Raw genomic sequence first — 19,779 nt, forward strand, 5'->3', positions numbered from 1 at the left:
CATTGAGCTGATCTAGTGGTTCAAGCAGAAGCCCATCACATTCTCCTCATGGCATAATGTCTTAAGCCTATTTCACATGCAGTAATGATGCTATGAGCAGCAAGACACAATACTTGCCCATTCTAGTTAGAAGACATTTTGGGGTCAAGGCACCTAGAAGGATCAGTGGGTCAGGCTTACTGACTGAGTTGCATGTAATGGTATGGTCTAGTACTTCATGGGATGTGAATATTGGTCACACTAACAAACAACAGATGACATATCTAGGAGACCCCAGAGAGATGAAACGCCCCTTTGTGTACACATGAAACTTCCATAACATATCCTGTGAAATTCTCAACTCACTGGAATGATTTGGATTATGAAAATGTGGTTCAGAATCCCAGGGTAGATATAGAAAGTAGCAGCCAGTGAATCTCGCTAGAAACAATGTGAAACAGATGCAACACTATTGTCTGAATGCATACTACAAACAGGAAGTATGGGAACACCCTAACATTTGATAGTCATGTGTAAACTTAAACAAGGAAAGGTCTGTTGGAACATCCAGTGAAGAAACCAAGTCAATATTCATCGGGTTGAGTGAAATGAAACATAACAGCGAAAAACACACCAGAACCATGTTTGATTCAAACGCCTAAACACCACAGCCTAGTGCATGTCATCCCATGCAGCTTGTAACAATGTTTCCTTTAATGAAGCTACAGACAGTATTGAAACCTCACACACTCCTTTGCCATGCCACAGTGCTGAGAGTTGAGCACCCACGGCAGAAGCAGGGTCATTGCGTGATTGCAGGATGGTGAATCCATATGAAGTCTTACCATCTTGGAGTGTCTCCCTCTGTCGTTCACAGACTGAGGGACAGGTTCAAGACCATTGGTATAGTACAGGTCTCACTCTGTCATTCACAGACTGAGGGACAGGTTCAAGGCCATTGGTATAGTACAGGTCTCACTCTGTCATTCACAGACTGAGGGACAGGTTCAAGGCCATTGGTATAGTACAGGTCTCACTCTGGAAGACCCAGAAACACACCAAGGTCAGGTGTTGCGTTGTGCTCCCAACCTTCAGAACCCATTTACAACTGCCAAGTTTGCCATAAGCTACATTGGAAGTTGTGTGTTTGGCTGTTGTGTTTGGGCCTGTGAATCAAACATGGTGCTGGTGTGTTTCCGAACCTTATTTTTTGCTGTTTCACAATGTTTCATTTCACCCAAACTCCACAAATACTTAATCAGTTGTTTCACTCCATGTCGCTGGGCGGTGGGGTAGTCTAGTGGTTAAAGCGTTCGCTTGTCACGCTGAAGACCCGGGTTCGATTCCCCACATGGGTACAATGTGTGATGCCCATTTTCTGGTGTCACCTACCGTGATATCGCTGGAATATTGCTAAAAGCGGCGTAAAACCAAACTCACTCACTCCATGTTCCAACATGCCGTTTAAAATGTCCATAAAGTACACGAAAGGTTGCATTTACCTTAGAAAATAAATGACCTCAACATGTTGGAGTTTATGTATGACTATCAGATTGTATGGTGTTCCCTTACGTTTTGTTTGTAGTATATTCAATTTTGACAGTGACAAATAAAGCAGTTACTTGGGAAATCTTGAACCTGAGGAAATTTAGACTTGCTTTATTTCGGGCTTTAGCATTGTAGAGGGTGTAGGCAGTAGGAAAATATTGAACTGAAAATGGCCAAGGTAGGACCCCTTTGCACACTGCCCTGTGCCATCAGGTTGTGTTGTGCTTTGATCATGTGCCCGATGTCGGGATAGATGCTACTCTGATTGAGCATGCTCATGCTGTTGATCACTGGATTATCTGTTCCACACTCAATTATTTACAGACCGCCACTATATAGCTGAATACTGATGACTGCAGCATTAAACAAGAAACTAACCAACCAACCAACCAAGTAGTATAGGGAATGGCGAGAAAAACCGGTAGCGGGTACACCTTTGCTCAGAAGCTTCAGAGTATAGCTAATTCTGCTACCAGCATATATATTCAACAAGACCCTTTCGATAAGACCACTTTTAGGCTGCTTCCAATTACTCCCAATTATAGTGTATTCCCAATTAGAGCTATGCGGGTACATAGACATAGAAATATGCCAGGAACCAAGCTCTCGCGAGAAGCATATACCGAGATCCGATCGGGTCGTTTATCCATTCGGGAAGCGAAGAGGAAGTATCACATATCGCAAGCTCGATACACACGAATCCGAGGTGGTATAGGCAAGCCCACAACTCCCGATATATCTGAAGAATTGGAGGCCCTGCTGCAGAAGTGTCGCCCCATGTTGCTTTCCGACCGAGAGAAACAAATCCTGGAGCAATCGGGACACACCTTCTACGAACACTACCAGATCCCCAAACAGTTTCTCGAACTCTACTTGCTGTGCTTTCGTCCACTAGTAGAAGCCGGCAAAATAGTTGATTTCGTCTACATCTACCCACCCAACCAATTTCAACCCTCGGCGGGTAAACTCCGAATCATTCTCGCTGATAACTGCTATCCGGGCCCCAAGGACAGACACAACCGATGCACCGACTGCCTAGCCACTCTATCGGAACTGCCTGCTCTCTTCGGACCCGACAACTCTACGTGCAAGTGTGGTGCCACCGACCACTGCGTCGACAGCAAGAAATGCATTCTCTGGGAACAGAAAGCGATAGACTACACACCCCAGGAGCGACTTCCACTCGAGGTTCCAGAAGAGATCGAGGTTGGCAGCTGTTGTGTGAATATAGAGAACCTATACGACAACACCTGCCTTTTCTGGAGCATAAAATACGCACTCCTCATCAACAAATTGATGGACTGTTGTACGTGTAAGGAGAAAGAGTCTTGTATCTTATGGCGGTTATCGGAGAAAGCAGAGGTACCACAGGGGCGGGGTAATATTTGGCATACCCCATTACCCGACTATGGTGGACCCAAGCATATGGAAGTAGCACCCCCTCCATGCAGCGAACACAAAAAAGCTGCGAACGTCCCAGAAGGAGTCTACTTATGCAAAAAGTTTGCTGTAGCGGGACACGAAGGGAAGAATCGGCTGTTATTACTACTCGATCCCCCGACTGGGGAAACGATTCCAGTCTATGGCTACAAGATACGAGAAACGATTCGGGCTGCCGGGGGAATAGAACGCCTACGGTTAGTGCGGGAACCGTTTCTATGCAAGCTCGGTAAAATCTGCTACTCACCTATATCAGAAAAGAAAGACGATAGAGAAATCGAATTACTGCTTCCAGACATTGGACGAGAATAGGTCCGGCAGCTCGCCTAGTATTTTGGTAGATGCAGTCGTGGGCTTACAAAGGACGAATACTTATCTAGGCTAGTTTTTCGTATTCCAACTGCTTTTCGTGGTACCCTACTACTTTTTTCCCCTCAAAAAACAACACTCTACTGCATAATGAAGGGATCCCCACGTTTCGTCTTGGGTGTTTCTACCTTCTCGGTCGGTGTGTGCACTGATTTGCTGTGCTTCCAGGTCTTGTAGACGACCTTCCAGAGAAAAACAGCGGCTAGCGAAAGGTAGGTCCACCTTTGGGCTGTTTCTAGTATCTGCCGCACCTTCTGGATATCCAGATGGGTCTCTTCTTGTTCCTCCTCAACGTTTTCTATTTCCTCTTCCTCATTGTCCTTATCCAGCATCGACAAGATGTCGACCAACAAATTCGTGGTTTGCTCCATATGAGCCGGCAACGTATTCGTGGTTTGCTCCATATGAGCCGACATCGCTGCAGTTTGCTTCACACTAGCCTCTAGCCTCCCCAAGCGGTTGTAGAAGTCCTGGATGGTGGACACAGTCGGCTCTGCAGCAGGCAATACGCTCTCGCTAGGGGGTAAGATGGCCGCAGGCAATACGCTGCCGGCAGACGTCTCACTAGCGGGAGCAGGCAATGCGTCTGTGCTGGTCGGAGGTTCTACAGCAGGCTCTCGCCATATGTCGTAGAGTCTTGTGGATCCAATACCGAAGCGCTTTTTGACCTCGCTTGCTGGGAGCACCCCTCGAAGGGAGCGTATTTCTTGGACCTTTTCCGAAGACAAATCTCTTCTTGGTGGCATGGGGTGTTTTTCCTGGGAATATATATATATATACCATACTTCCTACTTGTCTATATAGGAACCAATCCTCTCCCAGGAAACTTCTAATAATGCTTAGCAATGCTTAGCAATGCTAAGCATTATTAGAAGTTTCCTGGGAGAGGATTGGTTCCTATATAGACAAGTAGGAAGTATGGTATATATATATATATTCCCAGGAAAAACACCCCATGCCACCAAGAAGAGATTTGTCTTCGGAAAAGGTCCAAGAAATACGCTCCCTTCGAGGGGTGCTCCCAGCAAGCGAGGTCAAAAAGCGCTTCGGTATTGGATCCACAAGACTCTACGACATATGGCGAGAGCCTGCTGTAGAACCTCCGACCAGCACAGACGCATTGCCTGCTCCCGCTAGTGAGACGTCTGCCGGCAGCGTATTGCCTGCGGCCATCTTACCCCCTAGCGAGAGCGTATTGCCTGCTGCAGAGCCGACTGTGTCCACCATCCAGGACTTCTACAACCGCTTGGGGAGGCTAGAGGCTAGTGTGAAGCAAACTGCAGCGATGTCGGCTCATATGGAGCAAACCACGAATACGTTGCCGGCTCATATGGAGCAAACCACGAATTTGTTGGTCGACATCTTGTCGATGCTGGATAAGGACAATGAGGAAGAGGAAATAGAAAACGTTGAGGAGGAACAAGAAGAGACCCATCTGGATATCCAGAAGGTGCGGCAGATACTAGAAACAGCCCAAAGGTGGACCTACCTTTCGCTAGCCGCTGTTTTTCTCTGGAAGGTCGTCTACAAGACCTGGAAGCACAGCAAATCAGTGCACACACCGACCGAGAAGGTAGAAACACCCAAGACGAAACGTGGGGATCCCTTCATTATGCAGTAGAGTGTTGTTTTTTGAGGGGAAAAAAGTAGTAGGGTACCACGAAAAGCAGTTGGAATACGAAAAACTAGCCTAGATAAGTATTCGTCCTTTGTAAGCCCACGACTGCATCTACCAAAATACTAGGCGAGCTGCCGGACCTATTCTCGTCCAATGTCTGGAAGCAGTAATTCGATTTCTCTATCGTCTTTCTTTTCTGATATAGGTGAGTAGCAGATTTTACCGAGCTTGCATAGAAACGGTTCCCGCACTAACCGTAGGCGTTCTATTCCCCCGGCAGCCCGAATCGTTTCTCGTATCTTGTAGCCATAGACTGGAATCGTTTCCCCAGTCGGGGGATCGAGTAGTAATAACAGCCGGTTCTTCCCTTCGTGTCCCGCTACAGCAAACTTTTTGCATAAGTAGACTCCTTCTGGGACGTTCGCAGCTTTTTTGTGTTCGCTGCATGGAGGGGGTGCTACTTCCATATGCTTGGGTCCACCATAGTCGGGTAATGGGGTATGCCAAATATTACCCCGCCCCTGTGGTACCTCTGCTTTCTCCGATAACCGCCATAAGATACAAGACTCTTTCTCCTTACACGTACAACAGTCCATCAATTTGTTGATGAGGAGTGCGTATTTTATGCTCCAGAAAAGGCAGGTGTTGTCGTATAGGTTCTCTATATTCACACAACAGCTGCCAACCTCGATCTCTTCTGGAACCTCGAGTGGAAGTCGCTCCTGGGGTGTGTAGTCTATCGCTTTCTGTTCCCAGAGAATGCATTTCTTGCTGTCGACGCAGTGGTCGGTGGCACCACACTTGCACGTAGAGTTGTCGGGTCCGAAGAGAGCAGGCAGTTCCGATAGAGTGGCTAGGCAGTCGGTGCATCGGTTGTGTCTGTCCTTGGGGCCCGGATAGCAGTTATCAGCGAGAATGATTCGGAGTTTACCCGCCGAGGGTTGAAATTGGTTGGGTGGGTAGATGTAGACGAAATCAACTATTTTGCCGGCTTCTACTAGTGGACGAAAGCACAGCAAGTAGAGTTCGAGAAACTGTTTGGGGATCTGGTAGTGTTCGTAGAAGGTGTGTCCCGATTGCTCCAGGATTTGTTTCTCTCGGTCGGAAAGCAACATGGGGCGACACTTCTGCAGCAGGGCCTCCAATTCTTCAGATATATCGGGAGTTGTGGGCTTGCCTATACCACCTCGGATTCGTGTGTATCGAGCTTGCGATATGTGATACTTCCTCTTCGCTTCCCGAATGGATAAACGACCCGATCGGATCTCGGTATATGCTTCTCGCGAGAGCTTGGTTCCTGGCATATTTCTATGTCTATGTACCCGCATAGCTCTAATTGGGAATACACTATAATTGGGAGTAATTGGAAGCAGCCTAAAAGTGGTCTTATCGAAAGGGTCTTGTTGAATATATATGCTGGTAGCAGAATTAGCTATACTCTGAAGCTTCTGAGCAAAGGTGTACCCGCTACCGGTTTTTCTCGCCATTCCCTATACTACTAACCAAAAATCAGAAAAGCACCTGCTGGCTAAAAGACATTGATAATTGTATGATTTCGTCCCAGCCTAAGTCCAGAACAAAGCCCTGACTCTAGTTTGTCACAGTCTGTAGACCCACCAGGAACACCCTTGGGCATCGTGTTCATTAGCTGGTAGTATATTTGTGTGAGTGGTGGTGACTTCAGTTGTGCCTCTTTAAGGAGCAATATGCTTGCACAGATCAGACCACGAAGAAGGGTGTCGTCCCAGAGCACAGCACCGCTCTCGCTGCAGTGGGACTTTTAGACTCGTGAGTGGTATATTTTCTACTGAAATAGTCTCTTCAAACCGCCATATGTCTGGACGCTCTATGTCAAATATTGATGTTGTGTGGGATGAAGAAGAGATTGAAAACTAAACTCTCATGTCAATGGTGGACTCTTTCATTTAACCACTTGTTTCATGGAGGTTGAAATATGGCGCTCGAAAATATGATTCCAGTCGTCGTATATGTCTTCAGATATGTTCTGGGTCTCTCCAGTTGATAAGCGGCAATACTGAGAAAAGAATCCGGATTTTTGGCATGACGAGCGAACGCTTCAAGCGTAACTAGACCCCTCCCTCCCTCTCTCCCGCACTGTCCCATCCCACCCACCTATTAAAGGGAAATCAGTGCAGGGATAAACGTGTGTGTGTGATAACCCGCGTGAGCAAGTGGTTCAGTACCGACTGCGACCCCGGTACGACAGTGGAGATAACAGTGGGTATAAGATATTGCAGGACAACAAGGTTGGGCACTTGAGCATTCTTGTGATAAAACCTAGATTAAACACCTGAGGAGGGCAAACAAAAACTCTTTCACAATACCTCGAAATCGCACAGAGCAAAGAGCGCACGATGTATATGATTGTGTTCTGATAAAGCAGAGACAAAGAATATAGATACTTTGAACCTCAGGATGTGATGTTGCACTCAAGGTGTAAAATCTGCTTGGAATAGGTCAGGGAATGTCTCATTTTCATACAAACATGATTACGTTTATGTGTACAATTCAGTTATGTACAGGTAGTTTAGACTCTAGTTCAAGACACTCGTAATCTCTTCAGTGACTTGAAGGTGGCTGATGTGTGTATCCTGATCAAACAAACAAACAAACAAACACATAGAAAATGAAACTCACTTGGACATATGAAATATAAGGTTTGTTTGTTTTATAACGCCACACTCAAAAATATTTCCGTTTGCTAAATACCACCCAGGCCTCCACAGACTGCACCTGGACGACACACAACTCGTCATCCCACACCTCCCGTCATGTTCCCTCGATGACACGTGACTAAAACACGCGACTTCTTTGTGACTTCTAGTGGAAGGACAATAAATTCAATTTACAATTTACCATTAACAACCCATCATTTAATAGAGAAATAAATGAAAACAAACCAAGCTAAGTATGGTATCCAAATTGAAATCAGTTCGAATATGACTAAAGAGTACATGACAGACATTGTGCTAAAGATAATTTCTTAGGTGTGTTCATGGTGATGACTTAGGATTGACAACTAAACCAATAAAAGACTATTCTTATGTTATAACATTTAGGGACACAGCAGTAACATTAATGTTATAATGGCAAAGAAAACTGAATTCGCGTGCTGTTCATTGTCTGACCACAAATATACAAACACACTGGACAGTTATCTTAAACCTGCCCATTTAAAGCCAGTGTACAGTGAGAAACCTTGCGCCCGCAAGTTCCCTGCAGTGTCTAAACGCATGAACAGTTTTTTAGCCCAATTACAAGCATCGTTTTATTGACTCTAGATAAATTATGCCATTGAGGATGGTGGGCATTTTTCTCGCATATGTATGTAAATGATACATTGGAAACTACAGTTTCAGGAAGACGCTTTGTCAGCTATGTTGAAGACACCGCCGCAAATATCACCAAGGCTAGAAATTGTTGTCATGTGAAATGACCAGTCGAGTGTAGCGCCTCACATGTTTACGCTGAAGATAATGACGCCGAGAAGGATGGGTCCAGCTGAAAGGTGAGTGAGTGAGCAGGTGAGTGAGTGAGTGAGTGAGTGAGTGAGAGGAAGGTCCGATGTGAAGGAGATCCGGTCATCCGAGCTCATTTACATCCCAGCCTGGAACTAATTGCAATAAAAGCTAACTCTCTGTTTTGTAATCATCATACTGTATATTTTCAGGTGTCAAAAGTATAGGACTGTATAATGAACGAAAATTGTGTTTATCCCACACAAAACGCACGTACACGCTAATTGGTCCCAAGAGCCATTGAATTAGAACACTACCCAGAGATATGTCACAGTAGGCTGTTTGTCACATAAATTCAATTATTTATTAGTGCTTAGCATATTCATAAAATAGATGATTTGTAATTAAAAATCATCCAATTTACCGTATTTAACATAGATACAAGTAATAAGAATATACTTCTCCTCACAACTTACTATTTTCTTATAAAATACATACCAGCAGGTTGATCTGTGTATCCGTCACTGAAGGATTTCAAACTATCATTTCATTTTATGTATATGTTGAACACCAGGCAGTATGAAAATAAACATGCATGTATGTAAGTATTTACCGTATTCACTCCGTTACACGAACTTTAACTCCTGTAATATGATTCTCAAAAACAAAAAAAACCACCACTATGGGTAAATTAACGAGTAAAAGTTCACACGTGGAGATATCTACCTGTCTAACTGATGAACGCAAGCAGTTTCACTAAAAATACCAAGTAGCAAGTTGTTGCTACTGACTTTTCTTCAGGTAGTAAAATTAGATTTTGAATAGCAAATCTGCTATCTCAAGGTGTTAATTTCGAAACCTGTGAAAGCATGATCAATGAGATGTGTAGGCTAGTATTTTGTCAGAGACAGACCATTTTAACTAACCCCTACTCAAGAAATACACTGTCTCATCCATGGTTTCACGGTTGGCCATCCCAAAATGGAACTAAATCAGTTTAATCATTATATTATAAAGGTATAAGGTTCCAATGATACGAACCTGCAGCAAACGCCAGTCCAGCTGCTATAGTCTGGAGGTTCTTCATGTCATTCTTCACATGTACATACAGCGCTATGAGCACAAGGCTATCGAGGCAGGCCACAAATCCGAGAATCTCCAGCGCAATCACTCCCTTCCACCAGCCTGGTACTAAACACGTGGTTGGCGTCAGTGTGTATACATTGTTACATCGGTCAGTGACTTAGTTTGGCTCAACACCGTGGTCAGCATCATTCGTCGATCATAATGATAATACGATGATAATGATGATATTAGTAATACATTGCTGATCCTTATAAGTTTGTGGTACAACAAGTTTGAAATGTTGCACGTTTGTATCCAATAAATGTATCTATATTCAAAGATGTTCAACATTCACAAAAAACTCAGTTTGTATTCTAAAACATCTAGCCGTATAGAGGTCACTGTGATACGAAGAAGCAGAAAAAGTCTACAAGATATTTTTGTCACCTTTAAAACCGCCAATATCCCATTAAACTAATTAATTCTCTTATTAAAGACACTGGAGAGGAACGTTTTGATGGGAAAGAAATAATTAATGAACAAAAACGATCTTTCTGTGAACATTTATCTAAGTCTTCGGATGTCGCAACAGTAGATACTAGAAATATTTTGAATAATATTGCAGTCCCCATCCCTGGATAGCCAAACACGTGAAACTATGGAAGAACGTTTTGATCAAATCAAAGAAAAACAACAAATCTCTGGAATTGGGTGGATTTCCTTTAGATTTCTTTTAATTGTTTTTAAAGGAACTAAACGTTTTCATGTATCTTGCCAATCACATTGCTGTCAAAAGGAACAGAAAATTCAATGATATAAATAATTTCCTTGGCTTTATCAAATAGGACAAGATCAAGTTTGTTGGCTGGAATTTTTCTGAGGCTGTATATGGCCTATTCCATAGAAGTTTAACACTGTCATTTTCCAGGACGCCCTGGACATGTTCAGGGTCGTACCATGGATGGACCTCGGAGTCAAAGTCACAGGCATGGCGGAGACGATAGTAAAAGCAGTGAGCCATGCCATTATGTCTTTTAAGATGTGCTGTTTGTGCCAAGAAGGGCATCCACTGACAAGGTGTTGGACAGTCTCTGTAAATTCATTGCAAAGACGACATTTCATACTCGTATTTACATTTTCTTTAAGAATCACATTTTGGCGATTGTGAGTGGGAAGTGACTGGTCCTTGGCAGCAAAAAGGAAGACCTCAGTTTCACATTTGAGACAAGGTGACTTCATCCAGAGCAGTAAGGTGACACGAGGTTTGTCAAACACCCTGTGAATAATTTGTACTGTGCATTTAAACATGTGATAGGGTGGAAGTGTTTGGCATCAGTCAAGTCTCCTTTCTTTGGGGAAGTATTGTGCGATTCTTGCAGAACCATGGAGGAACCTCACGTGTGTCCACGAGAGAACTGAAACACCTTCTGTTTCAAGTTTTGGAGAATCTTTCTCACATTCTATCTGTGCACCTCATGTTTTGCTGCCCAGTAACAACCAGAGCAATGTTATCAGGTGGTTGAAGTATCCTTGACTAACAGCTCCACTTGGGAAATCATTAACAAATAGCAGATGCCAGGTGAGTTACATCTTGTTGTGACTTGTAAATACACTGACAACCTTATTTGACAACCTTATGAGATGGGATATTGGTCATACAATCAAACAACAGATGACCTATCTAGGAGACCCTTGTTAGATCACTGAGCCATGAAAACGTCCCTGTGTGCAGATAGTCTCAACTCGCTGGAATGATTTGGATTCCGAGAGCGTCGTCCCGACGCCCAGGGTAGATATACAAGCTAGCAGCCACTAGACCTCACCAGAAACAATGTAACACAAACACACCACTCTTCAGTTATGACTGACGTAACAACACCTTGTACATCCTCATAGGTAGACTGAATATATACTACTTACAAAAAAAGCATGGGAACGCCCTAACATTTGAAAGTCATATGTAAACGTAACCGTGGAAAGGTCTAATGGAACATGCAGTGAAAAAACTTATTCAGTATTCTTTTGATTTGAGTGAAATAATACATTGTCAATAACAGTGAAAATCACGCCACCATGAATGATTGAAACGTCCAAACACAACAGCCTAGTGCATGTGGAAGACAGTCTTCCCAGCCTTACACACAGTGCAGACCGTTAAGCGCCCACGGCAGAAGCAGGGCCACTGCATTGTCACAGGACAGGATAGTGAATCTGTAAGAAGTGTTGCTCTCCGTCTTCAGGTGTATCCGTCTGTCATTCACAGACCGAGAGACAGGTTCATGGCCATTGGTACAGTACAGGACAGGCCTCACTCTGGAAGACCCCGAAAAACATCACGGGCAGGTGATCGACATGTTGTGCTCAAACCCTTCAGCACAGATGCACAACTGCCAGAACCATGTTGCTTGCGACGACTATCTTCCACGTGCACTTAGCTTTTGTGTTTGGGCCTTTGAATCAAAAATGGTACTGGCGTGTTTCAGCACCCTTAGTTTTCGCTGTTTTTGACAATGTTTCATTTCACCCAGACTCAACGAATGTTGAATCAGTTGCTTCACTCCATGTTCCGAAATGTCACCATGTTGAAGTTTATACATGACTATCAAATTTTATGGTGCTCCCTTAATTTTTGTTTGTAGTATATCTAACTTTGACAGTAACAAATACACCCATTTAAATTGAAAAGGAGCCCCAGTTACTTGGGGAATCTTGAACCTGAGGAAATTTAGACTTGCTTCAATTAAAGCTTTAGCATTGTAGAGAGGGATAGGCAGTAGGAAAATATTGAACCGAAAATGGCCAATTTAGGACCGCTTTACACACTGCCTTGTGTCATCAGGTTATGTTGTGCTTTGATCAAGTGCCCGATGTCAGGATAGGTGCTACTCTGATTGAACATTGTTACGGTTAAGAATTTACCGTGACAAACGATGTAAGAAATCCCCTTGTGAACCAGCAAAACAGAACAAAGGCAAGTCATAAACGTTCAAACTTCTGTATTATTCTTATGCAATGAGAGCAAGGTATACAAAATCACAGGTCAATAGTCACAATACAGATTTCAGGTACAATTCAAGAGAGACAAAATCTAAGTCAATGGGTCACAAAAATATAATATATCAAACTCACCAAAGTCTCAGGTAATCAACTGTGCAGAATGTCAACACAGTGATCGGTGTGACAGCAGATAATGTAGGTCAGGCGTTGACGGGTTTTAATGATCAAACGTGGCAGTAGCTCCAGCAAATATGAATGAGTGTGAGTGTCACCCTCCGCACGGCAACCACCCTTTATTTATTTTTACTAAGTCATTTCCCGAAAGTTCGGGCACAAACGAACATCGTCAACACTGTAGAATGCCCTCGAATAAGTTTCATGGATGTAAACACGTAGAAAACTAGGAGCAGATAAATTCCGGAAAACCAGAATGCTAAAAGTGTTGACCACCTATAAAAACGAAATGTGACCCATCATAATTAATATTCAAAACACTAAACGTTGTGACCCAATCATAATTATAACTTAATTAATAACAAAAATATATAGAAAATACACACTCGTAACAACATGCTCATGCTGTTGTTCACTGGATTATCTGATCCGCACTCGATTATTTACAGATTTACATAGCTGGGATACTGATGACTGCAGCGTTAAACAACAAACTAACCAAACAACCAAACAACCAAACACAAATCAGAAAAGCATTAATTGAATGATTGTGTCACAGCTCACCGTCCCTAACGCACACTGACAGTACAGAACAACCCTAAAGCCACTCTGCCTTGACCTTGACTCTAGTTTGTCACAGTCTCTTAGGCCCACTGGGAACACCCTTGGGCATCGTGTTTAGGAGCTGGTAGTATATATTTGTATGAGTGGTGGTGATTTCAGTTGTGCCTCTTTCAGGAGCGATATGATTGTACATACCAGACCACGAAGAAGATCGTCGTAACACAGCACGGCACCGTTCTCGCTCGGGAATATTTAAAGCTGCAGTGGACCATTTGGACTCTTATTTCAGTTGTGCCTCTTTCAGGAGCGATATGATTGTACATACCAGACCACGAAGAAGAACGTCGTAACACAGCACGGCACCGTTCTCGCTCGGGAATATTTAGAGCTGCAGTGGACCATTTGGACTCTTAAGTGGTACATTTTCTCCTGAAATTGTCTCTTTAAACCTTCGTATGAAATCTGGAGCTCTATGTCAAATAGTGATGTTGTGTGGGATGAAGAAGGGATTGAAAACTAACATCTCATGTCAATGGAGGGCTCTTTTAATTGTCAGATATTTGTTACAGGTGTTGTCTCCATATGCGAGCTTATTCTGTAAGTAATTTCATTCAGCCACTTGTTTCATGCAGTCTAAGTAAACTTAGTTTCAGTGTATTTCGTTACACTCCACCACTGAGTCTAACAAAACCTAGTAGAAGGTCGCGTCCACATCGCGTAGGTCGCGTAACCTTTCAGCGACCAACGACCGTCCCATCAAACGCGAGATGCTTAAACAGATTTAACCGTCAGACAACCAATCGAACAACGGCTACTATTTAGGGATCGGAGGGACTTTCAAAACATTCAGGCCACTGGAAAGAAAAGCGAGATTTATGGATGTTAAATTCTTTTTGTGGATAACACGATGTTTCGGAGAGTACGTTTGCTCCTACATGACGTTGATGAAGGAGCAAGCATACAGTCCTCCACGTCGTGTTATTCACAACAAAATGTCTACATCCATAAATCTTGCTTTTCTTAAAAGACTGGTCCATTTGAGGCCCCTTATTTCTCCACATCGTCACATATAAAACCACTAACACGCACATAAAACATTTGGTAGAATGTGCATTTTGGCACTTCTGGAGCCACTGATAAAGACATTTCCTCCTGTAAAATGTTACATGAAACCTGAGCACATTTTGTTGCTACGGAAATCAAGAGTAGATAGTTCAAAGGGGGCGAACTCTGGATGAACCAATATATTGCAGAATCGGAGCCATGTCGCGATAATCGTAACGCGAGATACTGTATCAGTATATACCGGTTTACCGGTAATATTGCACAGCCGCAATAATCGACGTGTAGTCAGAAGCATCCACACAGCGGTCAAATACTGATTAAATCCATCATAGGGTTTACTGATTTAAACAGACTGACGTCTGGCCTTAGTTGTCACTTTCTAAATCGGACTTGGCGTCTGATATGCTTGTCAGTCCTAAATCGATCACGATTCTGTCAATTTCTTTTTCTACTGCAATTTCCCGTTGCAAGTAGTCATCTTCAATGGTATTGACATGGTTACAACACTCCGACCATTCCTTAGCACCCATTTCAGACATCCTCCATTTATGGTAACTCTTCGCGAATTTTTTGTGTGGCAACATGTTTTTAACACTAGCTCAAATCGACTCAGTTCGGTACAACTGTGCGTGGTAAGGAGGAAGACGTAGTACGCCATGGCCACGTTGCTTCAACATAGTGTCTTCTCTACAGACAGGGCCCGCTTTGTCGGATTTTGTCAACAACAGTTCGGCTTTGAGCATTTTATCATCATATGCAACATTGTGCTTTTACATCATCTTTTCTGTTAGCCGTTGTTGGACACTTGTCCACTTGCTTGCTGTGGTATGGCGCATTATCCATATCAATAACGGTGTGAGGTGGAATTGAGGTGATTTGAGCTTTGAATCAAATACAAGTAAAGCATTTGGTACAAAACCATTTTCAGACCCTGCATGAACCACAATACTCCGAGGTCCGGTGCCGGACAGATGCTGAAACACATTTATTACAACCTCACCATCAAGTTGCCAACATTTGGGGACAATGTGGTGTACATGAAACCATGTTTCATCGATAAAGATGACTGTACCATTTTCATCTCGGTACTTTTGTTTATTGTACGCAAGTACACAAAACCTTACGATTTGGGTTTTGGGTTTTCGCAACTTGGTGGGATTAGTAAAAGCAGGCCAACTTGTCCCACACCACCTTCCGCTTTGATGCGTTTTAAAGTTGCCTTGGAAAAACCTGTAGCAAGGCTACTTTTTGAAATAGCTTCTGCTTTGGATACACATGTCATTTCCATATACATGATAACATCGTGGGCTATCTCTCTTGCCTGAGAATAGAATACATTTGCCCATGCTCCCCTAACTTGGACATGTTAATCAAGGACATCTGCAAACATTCAAAACTGACTCGTGTCGTGACGGTGTTTTGCTGAACTAAATCGCTCCACGAGAAACGTGTCAAATAGTAGCAGTATTGATTTCACGCCACGGTCAGCATGTATCGTACGAGCTTAATCGCCAATCTGCCTGTAGCAACCAAGTGTATTCATTCAGATTACTTGCCCCGCCTGCTTGTCACAAACGCGTTCATTGCGCTGGATCATCTAATACTTGTCAAGCAAAGACCATGCTTATGTAATAGCATTCAGGGACAATACATTCATATTTGTGTTGTAATGGCGAAGCACGTTAAATTAGCGTGCAGTTCTTTGCCTGATCACAAATATACAAATACACTGAGCAGTTGACTGTTAACTGAACGTGCCTATTTCAAGCCAGTGTGCATTGAAAACGCTCGCGCCCGCAAGTTCCTTGCACTGTTTGAATACAAAATAAACATATTCCATGAACAGTTCTTCAGTTCATTTACAAACATCGTTTTATTGACTGTAGATAAATTATGACATTGAGGACGGGGTGTATTTATCTTACAAATGCATATAAATGACACACACTATATAATACAGTTTCAGGAAGACGCTTTGTCTACTACGTTGAGGACACCGACTCCAATATGGAATAGGCCAGAAACTATTGTCATACCAAATGCCCAGCCGAATGTAGCACCCGACAATTTAGCGCCGTAGATGATGACACCGATAAAGATGAGTCCAGCTGAAAGGTGAGTGAGTGAGTGAAGTTTCTATAGGAGGAAGGTCTTGGACGTTTACTATTTGGGCGAATATAACGAGCACTCGTATAGTTCTGACAAACATTGAAAGGCGGGCCGGGATTCAAAATCACAATCTGCATTAGTATACAATCAAACAAATGATTATATTGCTTAGGAGCAGATTATATGAACGTGAAGTTTTTCGTTCTGTGTGTTAGTGATGACTGAAAGGCCCGATTCAAAGGAAACTACTAAACAATCACTTTGAAATCTGAATTGGTTCATGACACTTAACTGTGATTCGTTTTGTAGCTTCAGCAATATTTCATCTGTATTGGAGTGACTGAGGATTGGTTTCACGCCGTTTCAGAAATGGGTTGTACATATTGTATTTATGAAAAGATTCGAACCCGGGTCTCCAGCGTGACGAGCAAACGCTTTAACTTCCGGGCTACCCCACCTCTCACTGTATTGAAAATAAGCCAAGCAAGTCGAGTGGTTTCAGCATGATCTATTTGATGTGTAGACTGGTATATTGTCATAGACAGAACCCATTTTGATGGGCACTGATTAATTCAAGAAGTACACTGTATCATCCATGGTATAGAAGGTTCCATGGTCTTAGTCATATCGGATGGAGCTAAAATCAGTTTAATCATTATTTTATAAAGGTATAAGGTCCACTGATACGAACCTGCAGCAAACGCCAGTCCAGTTGCTATAGTCTGGAGGTTCTTCTGGTCATTCTTCACATGTACGTACAGCACCATGAGCACAAAGCTACCGAGACAGGTCAGGAATCCCAGGATCTCCAGCGCAATCACTCCCTTTATCCAACCTGGTACTAAAAACATGACTATATTAGTCAGTGATTGAGTTTGGCTCAACACCGTGGTGAACACCATTTTTAGACCATAATGATAATATGATGATGATAATACTTCTCTCAATAAATTACTGATCTTGTATACTTTATAGCAGGAACAAAGGCAATGTCTCCTACAATTTTCAAATGTTGTACGTTTGTGCCAACGAATGTATTTAAAAAAAAATCAATTTGTATTCTTAAAGAATCTAACCGCACAGAAGTATTTAGTTTGCTATTTTTATATGCCACTGCAAACAAAATACTATTTTCTTCTAAGTATAACAAAATATAAAACCAATTGAGAAGTCTCTTTTGTTCCTCTGTCTGCTTAGAGAAACAAGATGTTTTGTATAATTTCCATGCAAAAGGAGTTGTGTGAAAATATTTGTCGCCATAGCAACAACGCATGAAGAATGGAATTTAGTGGACACTGCTGAATATTACATTACTTCTACAATAATAAGCAACTCTTAATTTAACGCTCTTGTGCATGTGCTTTTGAAAATTAAATTCAAGCTCCCCCATTTAACAAATATGCATACAAAAAGTATTTTACCACTGTCCAAAGTTTCTCATATTCAGGCTAAGGTTCCTCAATAAGCTATTATTGACTAAGAATTAAGTCAAACACAGTATGTAAAATGGTTCGATGAGTTATTGAAGTATAGCATACATTCTCATTGTATAACGACTATGCTTTACTTACACAGTTCAGTTGGTGTCGAAAAACATCCTCCAAATCCACACGTTTGGAAGAGGCCCTGAGAACCACCCAGAACTGCCACCCAGTAGGGGGAGGGAAATCCAATTATGTCAGTCAAAAAACCTCCTACGGCCAAGCCAAATGCAATTCTTGAAAACTTGGATGCATCTCTAAATCCCATGTCTCCTGATGGAAGAAATCAGATGTGAGAGGAGGCCGTCTCCTGATTATATCCCAGCTAGGTGAGATATGAGTGGCGGTATGTGACGGTCTACGTGGGTGGGAATATAAATACAGTAGCGATGTCGAAATAGTTTAGACATTGCCCAGGTTTAATCATGCGCTGTTATCAACCAGTGGACGTTATATGTCTCTTGTGCAATAGCAAGATGTATGAGGTTCGTCTGAAGCTAGGAGTGGGTATTCCTGATGTTTCATATGACAGTGCACTGCAACGTGAAAGCGTATACCGCGATATGTATTACAATATATTTTTATATATTTGTTACAAACAAATACTAAAATAGAGTTAATGCTTGATTCATTAAACAAAGACACAACAAAATCACTGTGCTTCATCAACACAGTAGTGACTGGTTTGATCTAGTTTGACTCCACTCTCAAAGAAATCCCAGGGATTTTAGACAGCATGTTAAAATTAACCTGTTCAGGACTTATCAGACAATCACTGGTCATTTATGAGTAAACGTGTAAAACAGTCAGCTCAAAAACATTGCGAAACGCTTGAACAAACTTTAAAAACACACCTTCAAACCGAACTTCACTTTGGGTGTTAAAAGGAAACATTCTAAGATTCCTGAGATACTCTCTAAGGTACTCTTTTGACCACTGCATAGTTAGTCATAAACGGAACACCATTTTTAACCAAAAAAAATGTGGATAATTAATATTAAGTGCATAAAAAGTTGCTAAAACGCCGTCTGCTTCTCTCTCGACCGCAAACGAAACCACAGACAGGTTACGTAACTATGTCGCCAGAGCCCTGCAGTGACGTCATAGAAGGAACGATTTTCAGTTAGTTGTATAGAAAATGTGTAGGAAGCTTGTCTTTTTGCTGATTTCCCGACGTCACCAAAGACATGCCGAATTGGTGTGTTGCGTCAATTGTTCCTTGTGATCGCGTGATGGTGCCACTATGCACTGATTTCCACCGGCCCCGTAGTTTGTGCTTAAATTGGTTGTTTGTGTGTGCGAAGCGAGCGTTGTGGAAGCCTGTGGTATATACTAAATCGGGTGGTTCTCCCCCTACCACGCTTCCAGGATAGAAAATGGAGTTCAAGTTTCATTGAGTTTATAAAATCAAGACTGCTCACTACACATTGCCGACCAAAAGGATTTTGCATGAATATAGCGCTTTCTTCCTCGGGAGCGAGGTTGTGGTCGAAGTAACAATATTACCGCAAGTAATGTTACAACGAACCCCGCTTTGCTTCCAAGAATGAAATTGTCATGTTGTAAGCAATGTCATGTAAAATCCCAATGTCTATCAATAAAATACATATTTTACTACCAGTGAAAAGTAAGTTTGATTTTGTAAGTGGGTGAAAACAAACTTAATTAGCTTTTATCCTCGGACAGGGCGCTGCCATTTTTTAAAATCGTGAAGTCACGGACTAAAGTCCGTTAGAATTATTGAGATTATGGTTTCTTTTCATCAAGTTAGAAAGTCAAAACGGCTTTCTACTTGTAGTTAAATATGTATTTGAATCATGGCTAAAAGGAGTCTGCATAACGCAACTTGCAACATAAGGACTTCTTCCACGGATGCAAGCTGTGGGTCGAC

General features: G+C 42.5%; 1 protein-coding gene across 1 annotated transcript; it reads right to left on the reverse strand.

Annotated features, from left to right (window-relative positions):
* Positions 1-15,078: 15,078 nt before the first annotated feature.
* On the reverse strand, positions 15,079-18,174 carry LOC137294768 (uncharacterized). The gene is made up of 3 exons (XM_067825878.1): positions 17,979-18,174; positions 17,099-17,248; positions 15,079-16,406 (listed from the first exon to the last, which is right to left on the reverse strand). The coding sequence occupies exons 1-3, from the start codon at positions 18,154-18,156 to the stop codon at positions 16,261-16,263; spliced, it is 474 nt and encodes a 157-aa protein (XP_067681979.1). The 5' UTR covers positions 18,157-18,174; the 3' UTR covers positions 15,079-16,260.
* Positions 18,175-19,779: the final 1,605 nt, after the last annotated feature.

Source organism: Haliotis asinina, chromosome 8, assembly GCF_037392515.1.
Source record: "Haliotis asinina isolate JCU_RB_2024 chromosome 8, JCU_Hal_asi_v2, whole genome shotgun sequence".
Classification (NCBI taxonomy): domain Eukaryota; kingdom Metazoa; phylum Mollusca; class Gastropoda; order Lepetellida; family Haliotidae; genus Haliotis; species Haliotis asinina.